This window comes from Dipodomys merriami, unplaced genomic scaffold (genome assembly GCF_024711535.1).
Source record: "Dipodomys merriami isolate MVZ:Mamm:240054 unplaced genomic scaffold, mDipMer1.0.p SCAF_10, whole genome shotgun sequence".
NCBI classification, from domain to species: domain Eukaryota; kingdom Metazoa; phylum Chordata; class Mammalia; order Rodentia; family Heteromyidae; genus Dipodomys; species Dipodomys merriami.
In genome coordinates, this window is record NW_027202271.1 from 51,060,423 (window position 1) to 51,080,844 (window position 20,422).

General features: G+C 44.7%; 1 protein-coding gene across 1 annotated transcript; it reads right to left on the bottom strand.

Moving 5' to 3' along the window:
- Positions 1-97: 97 nt before the first annotated feature.
- Positions 98-8,950, bottom strand: Arl1 (ARF like GTPase 1). The gene is made up of 6 exons (XM_069991176.1): positions 8,820-8,950; positions 7,338-7,475; positions 5,596-5,677; positions 4,458-4,569; positions 3,829-4,007; positions 98-3,014 (listed from the first exon to the last, which is right to left on the bottom strand). The coding sequence occupies exons 1-6, from the start codon at positions 8,821-8,823 to the stop codon at positions 2,984-2,986; spliced, it is 546 nt and encodes a 181-aa protein (XP_069847277.1). The 5' UTR covers positions 8,824-8,950; the 3' UTR covers positions 98-2,983.
- Between the last annotated feature and the right edge of the window lie 11,472 nt (positions 8,951-20,422).

Genomic DNA, 20,422 nt, shown 5'->3' on the forward strand with positions numbered 1-20,422 from the left:
AGACTGAGTTTATATTTGGAACCCATTGGATTGTTAAGGCTAATACCAAGTATTAGCATACATAGTAGAGCAAGCCTTATAAACCACTCTGGAAAAGTTTAAAAAGTATCAGAAAGGTTTATTAGGAAAGAGATATGATTGCATGACAGAGGGATGCCCTGGTATTATAGCCATCTTTTGTGGTCTTCGGGGGTACAGACATTGGCCTTAAGTGAAATAGGAAAAACTGGCAGTTGATTGTGAAAAGACATAGTGAAAACAGTCCAAGTCCTGCAGCCCAGAGGTGGCCACAGGTAGTCTAATTGTCCATTGCCCCAGAAGTGGTCTGGACGGGCCTTGTTAACAATTAGGAACAGCAGATACTCTGGCCCTTTCAGGATTCCTATAGCTGCAAAGGGACTGTAGGAGAGAATGCTGGGGTGAATGAAGTCCTTCTCTAGGACCAGCCCGTGGGGTAGTCACTGTCCTAAGCATGGGGGGAACTTTACTAAATTGCATTTGACTTCTAGACTGACATGGTTTATTGGCCTGGTTGGTAAACTTCTTTTTTAGATTGTGTATGTATGTGTGCATGTGCACATGGGCACACTCACACCATTACTTGGACTTGAACTCAAGAGCTTGTGCACTATCCCTTAGCTCTTTAGCTCAAAGCTGGTACTTTACCACTGAGCCACAGCTCCACTTCCAGCTTTTTGGTGGCTAATTGAAGATAAGTCTCATGGACTTTCTTTCCCCAGGTTGGTGTTGAACTGCAATCCTCAGATCTCAGCCTCCTAACTAGCTAGGGTTACAGGCAGGATCTACCATAGCATTCAGCTTCAGATCAAGATGGCAATCGCTATGCCCCAGGCAGCATCTGCTTGTTAGGCCCTATTTCCCCCTACTTCTATTTTTCAGAGCTCCTGAACCTTAGGGGAGTAACTGTCTTTTGAGTATAAGCCTAGCACCTCAAAGTATAAACTTTCTTCTACCATTTCCATCATGTGCCCTTGGCCAGAAGAGAAGCCAAGTACAAATTAGACAAGTATTCTCCTGGCTGACATAGATCATACTTCAGCTGTAAATATATTCTGGTGGACAATGATATCCATGCTAGTTATATATACAGAAATAGCCTTTGCTTTACAGCAATGGCTGTGGCTCAGATGATCTCCAAAAAGGATTTCAGAGACCAGATTACAAATGTGATTGAACAAGAGTAAGAATCACACAGGTGAAAAGAGAAAGGTACATCCATTTACACCAACAGAATGACCATGAATGTGGGGGAAAGAGGCCAAAAGCCAACATCTCCAAGGGCAGGGGAAGACTAGAAAACAAAGCCATGTTCTTAAGAGCTCTGTTTACCAACACCTAAGTTGTCCGTTCCGTCTCCACCCCACCCCCACACCTGCAGTCCTAGAGTTTGAACTCAGGGCCTGGACACTGTCTTTCTTTTTGCTCAAGGGTAGCACTCTACCACTTGAGCTACAGCATCACTTCTGGCTTTTTCTGTTTATGTGGTGCTGAGGAATCGAACCCAGGGCTTCATGCATACTAGGCAAGCACTCTACCACTGGTTGTCCAACTTAAAAACACATTTTGAGTGATTTTAGGTTTGTGCTTACCACTGTCACACTACTACTGATCCTGTGAACTGAGTTCTTTGAGAAGTTCCTTTGAATATGGTTTTTTTCTAATCTATAGCCTTAGCAGTAAGCCTAATTTTTAAAAATCAAGAATGCTTCACTACATTCTGTAGAACAAGTAAAACTGTTAACTTTTAACTAAGTTACATTACTAATAACAGGCAGATACATGGAAGACAGTAAAGACCTCTTTTACACTTCTTAAAATATTTTTTATTTCATGTCATTTTTTTCTTTATTATGTTGTTAATTCCATCAAATATAACCATTCAGGATTGTTGGTTTTTTAAAACCATATCATGTAAGATTACCATGAACAATTAAGTTTATATAGACATTATTTTCCATGTTTTCTGACTACCATAATTTTAAGTTTGGTTCTGTGTATTGTCAGTGTTGATATATTCATAAATATATGTTTTTTGTTTTTTGCCAGTGCTGGGGCATGAACTCAGGGCCTGGACACTGTCCCTGAACTTGTTTTGCTCAAGGCTAGCACTCTACCACTTTAGTCACAGCGCCACTTCCTGCTCTTTCTGTTTATGTAGTACTAAGGAATTGAACCCAGGGTTTTATGCTGCTAGGCAAGCACTCTACCAATAAGCCACATTCCCAGCCTTACAGTATAATTTATGAGACAAGCTTCAGACCCAAAAGTCTTACTTTGAGTCCTTATGTCTGTGGGTAAGCTAACCTATTAAAACCTTGAGTCTAAAACCAGGAAGGACTACAGGGTTACCATATGAATCAATTAAGTCAATATACATAAAATTCTTTTGATGACTGTAAAGTACTTAGGATGACAATTACAGATCAGTCAGTAAAGCTAGCCACCAAAATAATACTCATGCCTGTAACCAGAAGCTTTTAAATGAGCAAGCTTAACAGTAGTCAGGTAAGTAAACAAAGGCTATAGTACACAGTACGTTTCTAGCTTATTCTACTGGGTCTAATCTTTGGAAAGACTTTATTTTAAGGGAGAAAGAAACCTCAGTTAATATATCTGTTAGTGTCTATACAAACAAGATGCAACTAATTCAAAAATAGGAGGGTTTTTCCCTCTGAGAAGAGTGCATTCTTTAATAGAATTATATTTAAGTAAGAACTCCATAAAATAGCATACCTTAACACAGGAGAGCAAGGAAGAAATATATTACACTGAACATTCAGGTGATTTGACCAAGTTATCCCTCCCTCCAACCAAATACTTTTTTTTTTTTAATATTACAGTTGTTACAGTCAGTTCTGTATATGCCATCAATCACAGTTTTTACATGTCACATGAAGCACACCTGACTGTTGACGGAGAGATACGATGATGTCTTGGTTTCAAAGGAGCTGGAATGATTGAGTTATTGCCTGCTTTTTAATGTTTCAACCAGCCTATGAAGAGAAAATGAAGAGTTTCATAGATGAGCTTTCAGGTACAAAGCATGAACATTTACAATATAGATTTCATAGTCAAGGTAGACTCTTAAGCACTTAAAATGTTAGTGCTTAGGGTCTCTAAGCACTTCATTAGGTCATTATCTCTCTGTTTTGCACAAATAATAGAAAAAATATTTTTTTCTAGGTTACTACTAGTGCAGGGCCACATGTGGCTGGCTCAGAGGGAAACTAGTCTCAGAGTTCTCAAGAAGCTCATTATCCAATAAGCAGATGCACAAACCAAACTCATCTGCTTTGAGTAACAATATACTGAAGGATAAGGTATTTTAGACAGGGAAGTAAGCAAGAGACTAGAAAATAGTTTCTCTGCTCAGGTAGGTGGCTCAAAGACAGATGCACAGGAAGACCACTGGGAGAAAAAGCTGAAGGAACAAATGATCTCAAGGCCAGCCTGGGCCACACAGTAATGACCCATTTGAAAAAAATCAAAAGGAGCCAGGTGCTGGTGGCTCATACCTGTAATCCTAGCTACTCAGGAGGCTTAAATCTGAGGATTGAGGTTCAAAGCCAGCCCAGGCAGGAAAGTCTATGAGACTCATCTCCCATGAGCTACCAAAAAGTTGGCTCAAAGCGGTAGAGTATTAGCCTTGACCACAAAAGTTCAAGGACAGTGCCCAGGACCTGAGTTCAAGCCCCAGAACTGGCACAAATTAATCCAAAGGAAAATTTTGTCCCAACGGTTTCTCGCGTGCACACACAGTTGTGAGCACACAAATGTACACATGGCTTCCAGAAACATGATACTTGCCATTCCATTGCCTCATCAAGGCCAGTGCCTTTGGTTGCTGATGTTTTGAATATCTGCCATTTCCGATCCTTCAAGGCAGGTAACCCAAGTGAATTTGCCATCTCTGAGGGGGTCATAGCCTGCTCCATGTCCTGCTTATTTGCAAACACCACTAAAATGGCTTTTCTCAGCTCTTCTTCCTAGATAAAATGGAAGATAATGTATTTCCTCTAATTAGTTTGCTTTGTAAGTTTGAGAAGAAATGCCAAATAACACATTACTTTAAAAGGATATTCTCTGCTTACTATATAATGGTCATAAATTAATTCAAAATTAGAAGCATTAAAAAAAAAAAAAAGTACAAGCGCTGGGAAGATGGCTTAGTGGTTGAGTGCTTGCCTAGCGTGTATGAAGCCCTGGGTTTGATTCCTCAGTACCACATAAGCAGAAAAGACTGGAAGTGGTGCTGTGGCTCTAGTGGTAGAGTGCTCACCTTGAGCAAAAGAAGCTCAGACAGCATCCAGGCCTAGAGTACAAGCCCAGAATACACAGTGCTCAGAACTAGAATGCTTCTAAAACAGCTGAAAGTTATAGAAATAGCAAGCAAATATAAATTAATGCCCCATGCTTTAATGTAGTAGTTTGCTTACCTCCAACATGGCAACTAATTCTGACTTGGAAATGCCAATTCTGTCTCGGTCACAACTGTCTACCACATAAATGACTGCATCTGTGTTGGAATAATAACACCTCCAATATGGCCTAAAGGAAATTCAGAGGGAAAGAATATATTTGAAAGACATGTCAGTTTCCATGGTAGACTCAAGACAATGATAGAGAAATAGTGGCAATCAAATGCTAATCCTGCCCAGGACTGTCCAATCAGGCTGCAGTGATTTGCTGCTCCTGATGGATAGACAGCTCCTACCCCTCCCATGTAATGGTGCTGGAACCCATTAAACATCATAGGGAGCCGGGCGCTAGTGGCTCACACCTGTAATCCTAGCTACTCAGGAGGCTGAGATCTGAGTGAGGATTGTGGTCTGCAGCCAGTGTGGGCAGTAAAGTCCATGAGACTTTTATCTCCAATTAACCACCAGACAACTGGAAGTGGAGCTGTGGCTCAAGTGGTAAAGCTCTTATTTGCCTTGAGCTGAAGAGCTCAGGGACAGAGCCCAGCCAGGCCCAGAGTTCAAGCCCCATGACCGACAAAAATTAAAATTAAAAAGTAAACATCACAGGAGCAGGGAATTCCAAACAAGTTCATACTTCATTCAGGCCAACAGTGTATTTACATTCTATAAAATCACTAGATGTTCTGGTAAAAAATATAGAACACAGACCTGATCATTAAAATGTTTAAGCAAGAATCCTTTATCAGGGATGGACTTTCTGCTATTTTGATTTTATGTAACTCACTATTCATTGATAATACTAAGAAGTAGAAAAGACTTAAAATTAAGAATAAACTCAAAAGTGACTTAAGAAATGAAATGAGCTAAAGGCAGGCATTTAGGGAATGTAATATGAATCTCTTCAAGAGTAAATGGAAATAATCATTTCAGCTGAAAACTACTAAAGTAATTAGACCTTCCTATTTTCATGAAAAGATTTTCATTTAACTGGCTTCCTTGCATTTTAACTCAATGGATACTCTGAGGAAATAGAAAATTTCAGATTTTAAGCCAGGAGCTATATCAGATAATATATTTTGGTTTACTGCTGATAACACATAGAAGAATCCATATATATTAAATACCACAAAATTATCTGATGTGCATACCATACCTGATACTTGTCTGTCCTCCTAGGTCCCACACTTGGAATTTAAGGTTTTTGTATGTCACGGTCTCTACATTAAATCCGATAGCTGCAAGAGAAATCACATCAGTAGCATTTGTAGACTAATGTACTCTACCTTCAAAGTATCCAATCTAAATGAGTTTTTGCAATTAATAACAATTGCCAAATCACAATTATTGCCTGAGATATTATTGAAGAAAAGAAACTATTTTGAGAAAGATAAACATATACCCCCATCAATTAGCAAGATGAGCACTGCCCTCAACTTGGTACCAGTGGCTCATGCCTATAATCCTACTCATGAGGCTGAGATCTGAGGATCCTGGTTGAAAGCCACTCACAGCAGAAAAGTCTGTGACATTTTTATCTCCAATTAGCCAACAGAAAACCAAGCATGGAGAAGTGGCTCAAGTGGTAGACTACCTGCTTTGAATGAAAAGGCCAAACAAGAATTTAAGGCTCTGAGTTCAAACCCCAGAAATGGCATAAACAAACAAACACAAAAAGCTTAGTTTTGTTTGTTTCCTAGTCCTGAGCCTTGAATTCAGGACCTACGCATTGTCCCCGAGCTTTTTCACTCAAGGCTAGTACTCTAGCACTTTGACCCACAGAGCCACTTCTAGTTTTCTGGTGGCTAATTGGAGCTAAGAGACTCACAGACTTTCCTGCCCAGCCTGGCTTTGAACTTTGATCTTCAGAGCTTAGCTTCCTGAGTAGCTAGGATTATAGGCATGAGCCACCAGTGCCCCATATTTTTTTTTTTAATTTTGAAGCTTAAACAGTAGTTACAGAGAAATAAAAATACTCCTATTTGGGTAACTGTAGAAGCATAGCAAACTGGGAAATCATCAATTTAGTTTAATCGTATTTACCTCTATAAATTAGGTCAGCAATGAAAACATTTAAGCAACAATAGCATTCTTTTTGTTGTTGGTGGTTGTGGGCCGGAACTCTGGGCCTGGTTGCTGTTCCTTGGCTCTTCAGCTCAAGGTTAGGCTATACCACTTGAGCCACAGCGCCACTTCCAGCTTTTTCTGCTTAAGTGGTGCTGAGGAATCAAACCCACAGCCTCATGCTTGCATGCAAGGCAAGCACTCTACCACTGAGCCACCATCTCAGCCCATCAATAGCATTCTTAATGTAATCAAGCAGGGCTATTTGCAAATTATTTTTTAAGATAGCAACAATACACAAGGCCCTGGGTTTGATACTCCCCACTACAGAAAAAGAAAAAAAAAAGCAACAATTGACTTAAAATTTTCAAGTACCAGTTTTGCATTTGGTCTTTATAATCAAAATTTTAAGTAACCAAAGTAACGTAAGAGAAAATAATCATAATTAAAATAGTAGCAAATGCAGAAAAAAAGTCCTAATTTGTATTGTTATTTACCATCTACATAATTCCCTACACAAGTTAACAGAGTACTTTTACTACTTAATTTATTTCTTCTTCAAAGCTAGGAGATATCTACATTTCAGCAGCAAAGATACTGATTCTCAGACTTGAGTTTTGAAGCCAGCTTTAGCTCTAAATAACAGATCTGGCTCAGCACCATGACAGGTATACAGAACATCAAAATGCCTCTCAGTTGATGAAAAAGGTGTTAATATTATGTTCATAGTAAAAATATGCAAACTTAACTAATTTACTATATAATTTACCCATAAAATTTTCTTAGATGGAACCCGGAGAGCTGAAACAATTAGCTTATTATACCAACACTTACTAGGAATAGTAGTAACGACTTCTCCAACCTGTAATCGGTATAAAATTGTGGTTTTTCCAGCACCATCTAATCCCAAAATCAAAATCCTCATTTCCCGGGTTCCAAAGAGACTGGAAAAAATACTTGAGAAAAAGCCACCTACAAGATAATACAAAGCCAAAATGTATTCCATGTTCTTTTTCAAAATTAGGTCCACAAAGCATTCAATTTCAACTTTGAAAAAGCTATACACCAAATGAAAGTATATTTTCCTAGATGGTAAGTAGGTACTTTTTGTTTCTAATGAAATATATCAGTCAAAATTACTAGGTTCTAGTATCGTGCCAAGCAGGCAGAAGACGACACAGTACATAATTAAAAATGCAGCTGCAGCCCTTGTGGAGTTGATTTTCTAACCACAAGAACAGGGATCGCTTAGCATCGTCTCCAGGCCAACTGGTTAAACCTAAGGGCCAGTCAGAGGGGCACTGGAACAATGAAAGGCATTTACTCTTAAACAGCAGCAGTACCCCCATCACCATCTTGAGCCACTGAGAGTTCTCCTCTACACAATACACCCAGCACTTGAAACTACAAGCCAAAAAATAACGAGCACCACCACTGATGGAAAACTCACTTTAAAAACAGCTCTAGATCTACGTTCACTGCATCCCTGGGTTCTGTGCAGTAGGAAAGTTCCTTGTGGCACATTCTCTCTCCCATTGAAAGCTGCCACAGGTTTGCTTAAGTTACATCAAGAGTGTGAAAAGCCAGGTGCTGGTGTGCACACCTGTCTCAGCGCTCAGGGGAAACACAGGATTTGAGGCCAGCTGGGCACCATCAATACACGGACATGGACACATGCACGTGCATGCGTGTATACGGGCATGTATGAAACAGGAAAGAGCAATTCGCGATGCCACACCACACTTGGCTATTTGCAAAAGAAACGGCACAGTTCAAAGCTTCGGGTCTGGAAAAATGAGCACGGGAACGTGGAGCCGGGTTGGGTGCGACCTGGCACACCGTGTCTCCCGTTCACAGGTCGGGGAGGCGGAAGGACCGGGCTACACAAGGCTCACCGAGGCCGGGGCAGCGCAGGCCGGCGCTCGGGAGCAGGAAGTGGACGCTGCCCGGTACAGCGGACCGGGACGGAGGCGGGCCCGGCGGGGGCGGCGGCCGGGGTCCCCCCGGGCGGCCCGCGCTGCCTCCCATCTCCAAGACGACGGGAAAGCAAGCGGCGCCCCGCGGCCGCCAGGGGCCCAGCCCGGCCGCACGACTCCCAGGCCCCCTCGCCCCGGGAGAGGACCGAGCTCCCACCGCGGGGCCGCCCGCCCGGGACCCGGCCCGCAGCTCAGCGAGGCCCCGCGAAGGGCCGGCCGGCCCCCGACAGGCGCGGGACGCGGGGGAGCCCCGGGGCGAGGGGCCCCGCGCTCGGCCGTCCGCCCCCCAGCGGCCCGCTCCGCCCGCCCCGGCCCACCCCCGCCTTCGCCGGCCCCTCACCCATGGTGAACCGCCGGTCCGCCCTCGCCGATCCTCACACACAGGCCTGGGCTCGGCAGCGACTCGATTCCAGCCCCGGCGCCGCCACCTCCGCTCGCGCCGGTCTCCCTCGCCAGCCCGGCCCGCCTGCAACTTCCACGTCGGACTCCCGGGCGGAGGGGGCGGGAGCCGGGGCCACTGCGCCTGCGCGCCGGGAACCGCGGCTTGCGGGTCCGCGACGGCACTTTCGACGCCAGGCCGCGGCGTGCCGGGAGTCGACGCCGTGGACGTCAGAGCCGCAGCCACGTTCCGGCCTCACGAAAGTCCCTCCGGCCTCTCCCTGTCTGGGTGGAAGGGGCTTCCGGACGGGAGAATGGGCTTTTCTTGGTAAATTCGGACACCGGTCAGTCAGTGGCGAATCAGCCGGAGCCTTGCGTAAGTAGGCTTGGAGGCCGCGGCCGTGCTGAGCCGGGTGGCCGGGCCGCCGGGCCGCCGGGCCGGGGGGGGGGGGGTCCCCATCCCGCCGGGCGCCCCCCCCCCCGGGGGCCGTCCGGGGAAGAAGCGGGGCTGCGTAACAATAATGGGGATGCCCGCGCCGCCCGCGCGGAGCCGCCACACCTGCGGTCGCCAACCCGGGACCGCCGTGCTGGCGGCCTGCGGGACCGGCGTTCGAATCCAGCCTCGGGGGCTCCCGAGTGGGAAGGGCTGGCGGGCCTGGGAGCCGCTGGGGACGAGCCCCTCCGGGGAAGCCGGACCGGGAGGGGGCCGGGAGGAGGGAGGAGCCGGCGAGGGGCGCCGGAGCCCCGGGACTTGAATGTTTGCGGCCCTTAACCCAGCTGTGGTTTCAGTTGTAACCGATCTGTTTTCTCCAGTCGACAGGGATTTCGGAGCAGCCGGTCTTAAGGAAGTCCTCAGCTCCTTGAGGAAGCATGATGACATATGTTACGATCCACACCATGATGGTAACGCTCCTGTGTACGTGGAGAAAGGTCACTGGGCGAGGGCCTTTCCTTTCTGCCAGAAGCCATTTGGATTATTGAAGGTCCCTGGAAGGTCTGGATGGATTCGATTTCCTCGTTTTTAAGTTTAATTTTATTTTCTTGTAAAGATGCTGAACAGAGGGGATACAGTTACATGAGTAAGGTAATGAGTGCATTTCTTGACCAACATTGTTACCCCCTCCTTTGTTTTTCTGCTACTATCCCTCCCCTCTCCAACTCCCCCTCCTCCTCTTTTAAATTTTTTATTTTATTTTATGTGGGGGGGGGGTCCAGTCGAGGCACCTGAACTCTGGGCCTGGGCGCTGTCTCTCAGCTCTTCAGCTCAAGGCTAGCGCTCTACCACTTGAGCCACAGTGCCACTTCCAGCTTTTTTTCTTTTTGCTTATGTGGTGCTGGGGAATCAAACCCAGGGCCTCAGGCATGCAAGGCAAGCGCTCTACCACTGAGCCACCTTCCCAGCCCCTCTTTTAAATTTTTTGTTGTTATGACAAAGGTGATGTACAGAGGGGTTACATTTCCTATTGATTTTTCAAGTCCTGCCTGTGGTTGCTTTGGCAATGCCAGACCAAACAATTCACTGCTCCACAGCTCTAACAGTGTTAAGCTAAACTATCCATCACCTTACAGTTTTTGTGTGAAGAGAGAATGGTAAAGATTTCTTGGTGGGTTTTGTTCTTCTTTCATTTCCTTTAATTGGAGTGTGTTTATATGGAGTGGTTTCCATTTGATCATACTCCTATTTTTTTTCTTTTCCTTTTTCTTATTTATTTATTAGTTTGTTTTTGTGGGTTGTGGGGCTTGAACTCTGGGCCTACGCACTGTCCCTCAACTCTTCAGCTCAAGATGAGCACTCTACCACTTGAGCCACAGTGCTGCTTCTAGTTTTCTGAGTGGTTTATTGGAGATAAAGAGTCTCATAGACTTTCTTGCCCAGGCTGGCTTTGAACCACAATGCTCAGCTCTCAGCCTCCTGAGTAGCTAGAATTACAGGTATGAGCCACTGGCGCCCGGCTCCTATTTTTCTTTTTCTTTTTCTTTTTTTTTTTCCTGTGCTGGTATTGGTATTCTTGCCCTAAGTTTACCAAGACACTTTATCACTTGAGCCACACCTCCAGTTCCAACCCTTTAGTGGTTAATTGGAGATGAGAGTCTCACTGCCTGGGCTAGCTTTTAACTGGAATCCTCATCTCAGTCTCCTGCGTGGCTAGGATTACAGGCATGAACCACGAGTGCCTGGCTAACATTATTGTTTTTTTATATTTTCTTATACAAAACAGATGGTGTCCTTAGGATTTGCTTCTTTTTCTTTTTGGTGCTACTGAGGTTGTGGGTTCGGCTTCTCGGGGCCCCTCAGCTATTTTCTTTTTTTCTTTTTCTTTGCGGCAGTTGTGGGGCTTGAACTCTGGGCTGGGCTGGGCATTGTCCCTCAGCTCTTCAGCTTAAGGCTAGCACTCTACCACTTGAGCCACGCACCACTTCTGGTTTTCTGGTGGTTTAATGGAGATAAGAGTCTCAAAGACTTTTCTGCCCCAGCTGGCTTTGAACTGCGAGCCTCAGATCTAGGATTACAGGCATGAGCCACTGGTGCCTGGCCTGTGGACTATTTTCTTTTCTTTTTTTGGGGGGAGGGGTGGGGAAGGTCCAGTTGTGGGGCCTGAACTCAGGGCCTGGGCGCTGTCCCTCAGCTCTTCAGCTCAAGGCTAGCACTCTACCACTTGAGCCACAGCTCCACTTCCGGCTTTTTTCTTTTTACTTATGTGTTGCTGAGGAATTGAACCCAGGGCCTCAGGCATGCAAGGCAAGCGCTCTACCACTGAGCCACCTTCCCAGCCCTGTGGACTATTTTCTACTTTTCTCTGTTTCCCTGTTTCCTGTACTTTTCAGCTTGTCCTGTTACCTCTTTCCTGACTGCCAGTGATTTCTGTCCATGGCATATTGTCCCTTTTTCATTATCTTGGCTCTTGTGCCCAGTTCCTCCTTTTACATGGTTATCATGTTTGATAATGAATCTCCAGAATTTTCTTATTCTGACTAAATGTAACTTAGTACTCTTCTACTGCTCTCTCTTCATCTCAGCACCCTCAACCTGGCATCACCGATGTGCTCTGCTCCTATCAAATCTAGTTTTAGTTTTTTTTGTTTTTGTTTTTTTTTTGGGGGGGGGTCCGGTCGTGGGGCCTGAACTCTGGGCCTGGGCGCTGTCCCTCAGCTCTTCAGCTCAAGGCTAGCGCTCTACCACTTGAGCCACAGCGCCACTTCTGGCTTTTTTTTCTTTTTGCTTATGTGGTGCTGAGGAATTGAACCCAGGGCCTCAGGCATGCAAGGCAAGCGCTCTACCACTGAGCCACCTTCCCAGCCCTCAAATCTAGTTTTAGATTCCACATATGAAGGGTTCACTTTTGTGTGCTGGGTTTATTTCAAGTAGCATAATGTTCTCCAAGTCTGTGCAATTTTTTAGGCTGAATAATGTTCTATTGCAGGTATATAAGTTTTAAAACAAATATGTGTGTCTATATGTGTATGTCACATATCTTTTATTAATCACTCTTAGGATGCTCTCCTATCCTGGCTCCTGTGGCTTCACTTCAGTGAACATGGGAATGCATTTATCTCTTTGACATGCTAATCTCATTTTATGTGCATGAGCAAACCATTGTAATTGCATTTTTAATTTTTTGAGGATACTACGTCCCATTTGGGCTGTACTACATTGACTCAAGGCTAGAACAGAATAAAAGGTTTTCAACACTTCTTGAAAGGTTGTTGCCTCATAATACTATTTATTTCCTTTAGGAAAAAAGTATTGAGGCAATTTTTTAAAAGATGTAATAAGGTGAGGGGGCAGGTGCATGGAGATGAATGTACTTATATGAAAATGGAACTAGGGGGGCTGGGAAGGTGGCTCAGTGGTAGTGTGCTTGCCTTGTATGCCTGAGGCCCTGGGTTCGATTCCTCAGCACCACATAAGCAAAAAGAAAAAAGCTGGAAGTGGCACTGTGGCTCAAGTGGTAGAGTGCTAGCCTTAAGCTGAAGAGCTGAGGGACAGCGCCCAGGCCCAGAGTTCAGGCCCCACGACCGGACCCAAAAGAAAAAAAAGAAAAGAAAATGGAACTAGGTAAATTGAGAGGATGGGTGGGATTGGGAAAGATGGTGGAGAATGATGGAAGGTGACATTAATCAAGATGTGCTGCCAGCGCTGGTGGCTCACGCCTGTGATCCTAGCTACTCAGGAGGAGGCTGAGATCTGAGGATTGTGGTTCAAAGCCAGCCTGGGCAGGAAAAGTCCATGAGGCTCTTATCTCCAATAAACCACCAGAAGTGGCACTGTGGCTCAAGTAGTAGCCTTGAGCTGAAGAGCTCAGGGACAGGGACGGCGCCCAGACCCAGAGTTCAACCCCCACCACCAGACGGAGGGGGGAGATGAGCTGTACTCAGAAACTGACAGGCTGGATTGAAACCTCTTTGTACAACTACTTAATTACTTAATGTTAATTTTTAAAAAACTTTAGGCACAATAAGTTAACACCTATGAAATATATGGAGTAATTCCCAAGACATAATATATATTTATTCTTTTAAAAGTTGTTGAAGCCAGTGACTCATGCTTATAATTCTAGAGATTCCCTGGGTGCCAGTGGCTCACGCCCGTAATTCTACCTACTCAGGAGGCTGAGATTTGGAGGATCATGGTTCAAAGCCAGCCAGGGCAGGAAAGCCCATGAGACTCTATCTCCAGTAAACCACCAGAAAACTGGAAGTGGCACTATAGCCCAAGTGGTAGGGCTCTGGCCTTGAAGAGCTGAGGGACAGCGCCCAGGCCCAGAGTTCAAGTCCCACAACTGACAATAAATAAAATAAAATTCTAGCTACTCAGGAGGCAGAGATCTAAGGATCCTTATTCAAAGCCAGCCCTGGCAGACAAAGCAGAGACTCTTACCGCCAGTTAACCAACAGAAATCCGGAAATGGGAGTGTGGCTCAAGTGGTAGAGAAACAACCTTAAGCCAAAAAATAAAAAAAATCTAAGTCCTGAGTTTAAGCACCAGTAACAGAAAACTAGCACAAACCAACACACACACACACACACACACTTGTGATCAGATCTCATCTCTGCCTGATCTTTACTCCTCTCAATTTGTAAGACTAGAGAAAGTGGTAGTACAACCTGCCTAGCAAGTATCATGTCCTGAATTGAACCCCATTACTGCCAAAAACCCGAACATTGCAGCATATCCTGGTTTTTAAAATACTTCCCATCACACATCATTTTCTTATTGCTTGAACTTATTTTTTATTTTTTTACATTCACTAAAATGTGTTGATTTTCTTCCTCACTGTTTTTCTACATAAATATTAAACAAATACCTGTTAAATTATAAAGTTTCAGAAGCTATAAATATCCTGAAGCATGTACTCTACAGTATTGTTACACTTGTTCCTCAAGATTTTTACAACTGAGCCGGCACCAGTGGCTCACACCTGTAATCCTAACTACTCAGGAGGCTGAGCTCTGAGGATCACAGTTCCAAGCCAGCCCAGGTAGGAAAGTTAGTTAGCCTGTTCTCCAATTAACTAGTAAAAAGAAGCTGGAAGTGCAGCTACGGCTCAAGTGGTAGAGTGCCACACTTCAGCATAGAATCTCCTTAGGCCCTGAATTTAGCCCCAAGGAATGGCGCACGCGTGCGCGCGCGCACACACACACACACACACACACACACGACATTCATAACTTGTTAACCACTTTGTGCAGTCAAACCAACAAGAAAGTTATTATTTTCCAAGAGAGTCCACAAGGTGGCAATGTAGATTTCTCAATTGACCAATTTATTCAAAGCTGAATGATCAGTTAATGTTCTCCCATTCCTGGGTCCATAATAATTTACTAAATTTTAAAATGTAGATGTAGGGGCTGGGAAGGTGGCTCAGTGGTAGAGCGCTTGCCTTGCATGCCTGAGGCCCTGGGTTCGATTCCTCAGCACCACATAAGCAAAAAGAAAAAATCCAGAAGTGGCACTGTGGCTCAAGTGGTAGAGTGCTAGCCTTGAGCTGAAGAGCTAAGGGACAGTGCCCAGGCCCAGAGTTCAGGCCCCACGACCGACAAAACAAAACAAAACAAAAAACACAAGAACAGTACCCATGCCTTCAGTTCAAGCCCTAGGACTGACCCAAAAAAAATCATAATTTTTTTAGTCACAGACTCCTCTGGGAAAGTCAGAACAATGAAGAATAATCTCTTTTAAGATTGTCACCACAGTAGTCTAACACACCTCCATAAATCTTTCTGACATTTCAAAGAATTTTCGCATTCAAGTCACCTCTCCTTTTTAAAATTTCTTTTCAGTTTGTAATTCTTATTTTTTTATTGTTCAGATGATGTACAGAGGGTTACAGTTAACCTAAGTAAGGGAATGAGTACAACATCGTCACTTGGCAGGTGAAGAGACTTCTGATGAGGAACAGGGTTTTGTTGTCTGTTTTTGTTCTTTTGTTTTTCCCCGAGACTATGAAGTTCTTGACTATCTATGTTTCCTTCAAATTATTTTAGAATAATGTAAATATGAACAATTCTCTGTAGAATCAGTCGGTTCCCATACTTTATCATTACCTCTCAGAAGCCAGATGAATGATATTTTCAAGATCCTGCCTGAAGCTCTCCAAAGACAGCTCTAAAAAATTAAGTTGGGGGCTGGGAAGTTGGCTCAGTGGTTAGAGCGCATGCTTTGCATGCCTGAGGCCCTGGGTTCAATTTCTCAGCACCACATAAACAAAAAGAAAAAAAGCCAGAAGTGGCGCTGTGGCCTTGTGCTGAAGAGTTGAGGGACTGCGCTCAGGCCCAGAGTTCAGGCCCCACAACCGGACCCAAAAAATAAAAATAAAAATAAATAAAATAAAATAAAAAATTAAGTTGGGGCTGGGAAGGTGGCTCAGTGGTAGAGTGCTTGCCTTGCATGCATGAGGCCCTGGGTTCAATTCCTCAACACCACATAAGCAGAAAAATCCGGAAATGGTGCTGTGGCTCAAGTGGTAGAGCACTAGCCTTGAGCTGAAGAGCTGAGGGACAGCGCCTAGGCTCAGAGTTCAGGCCCCACAACTGACAAAAATAAATAAAACAAAAAATTAACACATTTTGGGTGTTTTATTTATTGTTATTATAAAGGTGATGTTCAGAGGGGTCACAGTTACATAAGTCACCTAAAGAGTACATTTCTTTTCGGACCATGTCACCCTTTGTCTTTTTCTTTCCCAGTTATCAAGTTTTTCAAATGACCTTTTTTACCACTAGTCTACAACTACTGTGTTCATGTGTTCTCTAGCTCCTATAGTATTTCATCACTGCCTGTAACCACTTATTCTTCTAGCCCTTGTAAACAGCCTCTACATTTTTCTAGCTCTCACCCACCATCTGCTCAAAAAAAACAATACCACATGTTTTAAATTTTCATGGGTCTCTAACACCACATTTGGTCTGTTGTTGCTGTGTAAAAACCTGCTTCAGAATTTGTAGTGACCGTCTACTCGACCAGCGAGGAAAAACGACCACCACTCCAGGAGTCTTCTCAGATCACGCTTTATTGGAGAGCCTTTTAGTTGTAGGAGAGCTTGGGCGCGAGAGAGCGTGCACCCGAAACACAGCCGCTTATATATGAGAATCAGAACGCGGGTCTTTCTATTGTTGGTCGCCTGCCTTTCACCGTCACCAGGTGTCATGGGATTGGCTGGGAACTCTACCTGGCTCGTGCACGCGCACAGCCCAGGCGTCCCGCCAAGCACCAAGTGGGCGGAGTCTCGCCTCGGCTCCCTACAAGAATTGAGGCATTTGAAAGCATGTGTTACTTATCAAATTTACATGGATTTGCTTGCGTAATTTCTTTTGGCAGTACCAGAGTTTGAACTCAGGACCTTAAACCAGCTAGATAGGCAGGCTACTACTTAAACCACCAGCCCATTTCCTTTTATTTTTCACAATGGGGCTTGTTTTTGTCTAGGTCATCCTGGACTGTAATCCACCTATTTAATTCTCCCCAGGTAGATGGGATAATAAATGTGCACTGCTATCCTCAGCCATTGTTTTTTTTTTTTTTTTTTTTTTGAGAACATACTCTACAGAGGGGCTACAATTACATGGGCAGGATAATGCATACATTTCTTACCAAGCATTGCAGCCTCCTCCTTTGTTTACCCTTCACCTCCCTTCCCAGCCTCCCCCCTCCCCCCACCCAATTATACCCCCCTCCCCCCCCCCACACCGACATTGTAAAGTTGGTTTTGACATGACATTTTGTACTTCTCATTGTTGCAACAGGTCCACCTGAATCTTTTGGGAAGGAGCCACATGCTTTTTTCCAAAGCTGGCCTTAAACCATAATCTTCCCAGTTTAAGCCTTCCAAGTAGCTAGACGTGTGCCCAACTCTTACTGGGCATTTTTTTTTCTTTAGGGTTACACACACAGTTATTTTAGTGGCTGGATTAATTGATCTCTTCATGCAGACTTTTATCCACAAAAGGGGAGTCTGGGGCTGGGAATGTGGCTCAGTGGTAAAGTGTTTGCCTAGCATGCATGAAACCCTGGGTTTGATTCCTCAGTACCACATACACAGAAAAGGCTGGAAGTGGTGTTGTGGCTCAAATGGTAGAATGCTAGCCTTGAGCAAAAGAAGCTCAGGGGCAATGCCCAGGCTTTGAGTTCAAGCCCCAGGACTGGTGAGATACAACAGGATTGATTGCCCAGCTGCCAGTGGTTATTGACTGGTTAGCCACATTCTGTTTGCTTTTAAGTAAAATTCCAAAGCCTTTGCTTTTTTATTTATAAGCAACACTAGCTGGTTTAGTTTTCTGTCCATGATGTTACCTGTTGTGGTTTTGGTGGTGTTGTTTTTCCTGTTAGTGTGACAGAAGCAGCAGCAAAACAGCCAATAACCATTTTTTTAATTTTTATTCTTTGGGTTTCTTTTTCTTTCTTTTTTTTTGGCCGGTGGTGGGGCTTGAACTCTGGGCCTAGGTGCTGTCCCTCAGTCTTTAGCTCAAGGCTAATGCTCTACCACTTGAGCCACAGTACCACTTCTGGTTTTCTGGTGGTTAACTGGAGGTAAGAGTCTCATGGACTGGCTTTGAACCGCTAACCTCTGATCTCAACCTCTTGAGTAGCTTGGATTACAGTTGTGAGCCACCAGCACCCAGCCTTTGGGTTTCTTTATGCCAGTCCTGAGGCTTGAACTCAGCCTGGGTGCTGTCCATGACCTTTTCCACTCAAGGCTAGTGCTCTAGCACTTGAGCCACACCTCCACTTTCAGCTTTTTTGGTCATTAATTGGAAATAAGAGTTTCACAAGGTTCTCTGCACCCATCCCCCTACCGATTCAAGCTGCAATCCTTAGATGTCCGCCTCCTATGTAGCTAGGATTATAGGGGTGACACCACCAGCTCCTGGCTCATACTTGTTTTTTATTTTTCTGATATGATGCTTGATCCCTAGCTCGCAAACTCTCACCTGGCTTTTTCATTTGTGGCTAGTGCTCTACCATCTGAGCCACAGCTCCACTTCTGGCTTGTTGGTAGTTAAATAAGATAAGAGTCTCATGGACTTGCCTGCCCAAGCTGGCATGATCTTCAGCTCTCAGCCTCCTGAGTGGCTATGATCACAGGCATGAGCCACCAGTGCCAATTTATTTTTTAACTCCCCTCTCAAAGTTGTTTTGTCACATGAGTGTCCACTCAGTTCAAATCTATCAGCTGACTCTGGAAACAAGAGCTGTCCTATGTCCTACAAAATGTGACCAATAACTACTATATATATATATATATATATATATATATATATATATATATATATATATAGCTGTAGTAGTTATTGCGTACCTGGGTTTCAATTTCTCTGAAGTTAGTTGTGTAACAAATAATTTAATTTTGACACCCAGATGTAGGAACTTTCCTAAGTATCCATAATGTTCTTTCCTCTTCTTGCCCTGTGGCCACCACAGACTATTCAAACTGCCTGCTTCAGGAGGCTTCCTGGTCTGGCGCCTTCAGCTGTGACATTGGCCCATGGTGTGCAGGGAGTGTCCCGGCCCCATTGGGCAGAATATCCAGGGCTGATCATGGTCACTGACGACATTCCTCATTCTCTCATATGATCTCCCATATTATTCCACATTGTGGGATGGCCAAGACTGTCTAGATTTGAGTTCTAAAGCAAAGTTTACCGTTACCATTGGGGCATCCTACCTCTCTGGCTCCAGTACTCTGCAAAAGGATCAGCCTTCCATAGAACTCCATAGACTTCAATTTGTATATAAATTACCCGTAGACCCTGAACCTGAAGTCGAAGATTCCAGGGAATGCTGAGGGTGCTGGCCTACAGGTAATCTTTAAAGTAATGTCGTGTCCTTGTGTGTATCCTTGTCTCTTGGTGACTCATGCTATTACAATGTTCTTCCCCCAGATGCTTTCTCCATTTATTTTTCTCTGTATTATTCCAGCCATCTTTTCACGATCTTTCTCTTAGGCAAAGCAGTCTCTTGCTATTCTAAGTAGATCAGTTCCATGTGTGTGTGTGTGTGTGTGTGTGTGTGTGTGTGTGCGCGTGTGTGTGTTCCGTGTGTGTGTGTGTGTGTGTGTGTGTGTGTGTGTGTGTGTCCCCTGAGGTTTGAACTTAGGGTCTGGGTGCTGTTTCTTAGCTTTTCTTTTTCTTTCTTTTTTTCTTTTGTCATTCATGGGGCTTGATCTCTGGGCCTGGGCGCTGTCCCTCAGCTCTTCAGCTCAAGGCTAGCACTCTACCACTTGAGCCACAGCTCCACTTCCAGTATTTTCTGATGGTTTATTGAAGAGTCTCACAGACTTGGGCTGGGAAGTTGGCTCAGTGGTAGAGCGCTTGCCTTGCATGCATGAGGCCCTGGGTTCAATTCCTCAGCACCACATAATCAGGAGAAAAAAAAATCCAGAAGTGGCGCTGTGGCTCAAGTGGTAGAGTGCTAGCCTTGAGCTGAAGAGCTGAGGGACAGCGCCCAGGCCCAGAGTTCAGGCCCCACAACCAGATCAAAAAAAAAAAAAAAAAATGAGGCTGGGAAGGTGGCTCAGTGGTAGAGTGCTTGCCTTGCATGCATAAGGCCTGGGTTCGATTCCTCAGTACCACATAAGCAGAAAAAAAAAGCCAGAAGTGGTGCTGTGGCTCAAGTGGTAAGAGCGCTAGCCTTGAGCTGAAGAGCTGAGGGACAGTGCCCAGGCCCAGAGTTCAGGCCCATGACCGGACCCATAAAAATAAATAAAGAGTCTTACAGACTTTCCTGCCCTGGCTTTGAACCACAAACCTCATATCTCAGCCTCCTGAGTAGCTAGGATTACAAGCATGAGCCACCAGCACTCAGCTTCTTTTCTTTTTTGTCTGTCATGGGACTTGAACCCTGGGCCTGGGCACTGTCCCTCAGCTCTTTAGCTCAATGCTAGTGTTCTACCACTTGAGCCACAGTGCTACTTCTGGTTTTCTGAGTAGTTTTTTGGAGATAAGAGTCTCATGGACCTTTCCTGCCCAGGCTGGCTTTGAACCTCAATCCTCAGATCTCAGCCCCCTGAGTAGCTAGGATTACAGGTGCAAGCCACTGGTGCCCAACTCTTTTCTTTTCTTTTTTGG

Bases quoted from the DNA above. Each gene is read 5' to 3' on its own strand.
- Arl1 (XM_069991176.1), bottom strand. The intron at 5,678-7,337 runs GTAAGTGTTGGT...TTTCTCTTGCAG, and splicing joins AGTCGTTACTACTATTCCTA to CTATCGGATTTAATGTAGAG. The intron at 4,008-4,457 runs GTAAGCAAACTA...CATTTTATCTAG, and splicing joins AATTAGTTGCCATGTTGGAG to GAAGAAGAGCTGAGAAAAGC.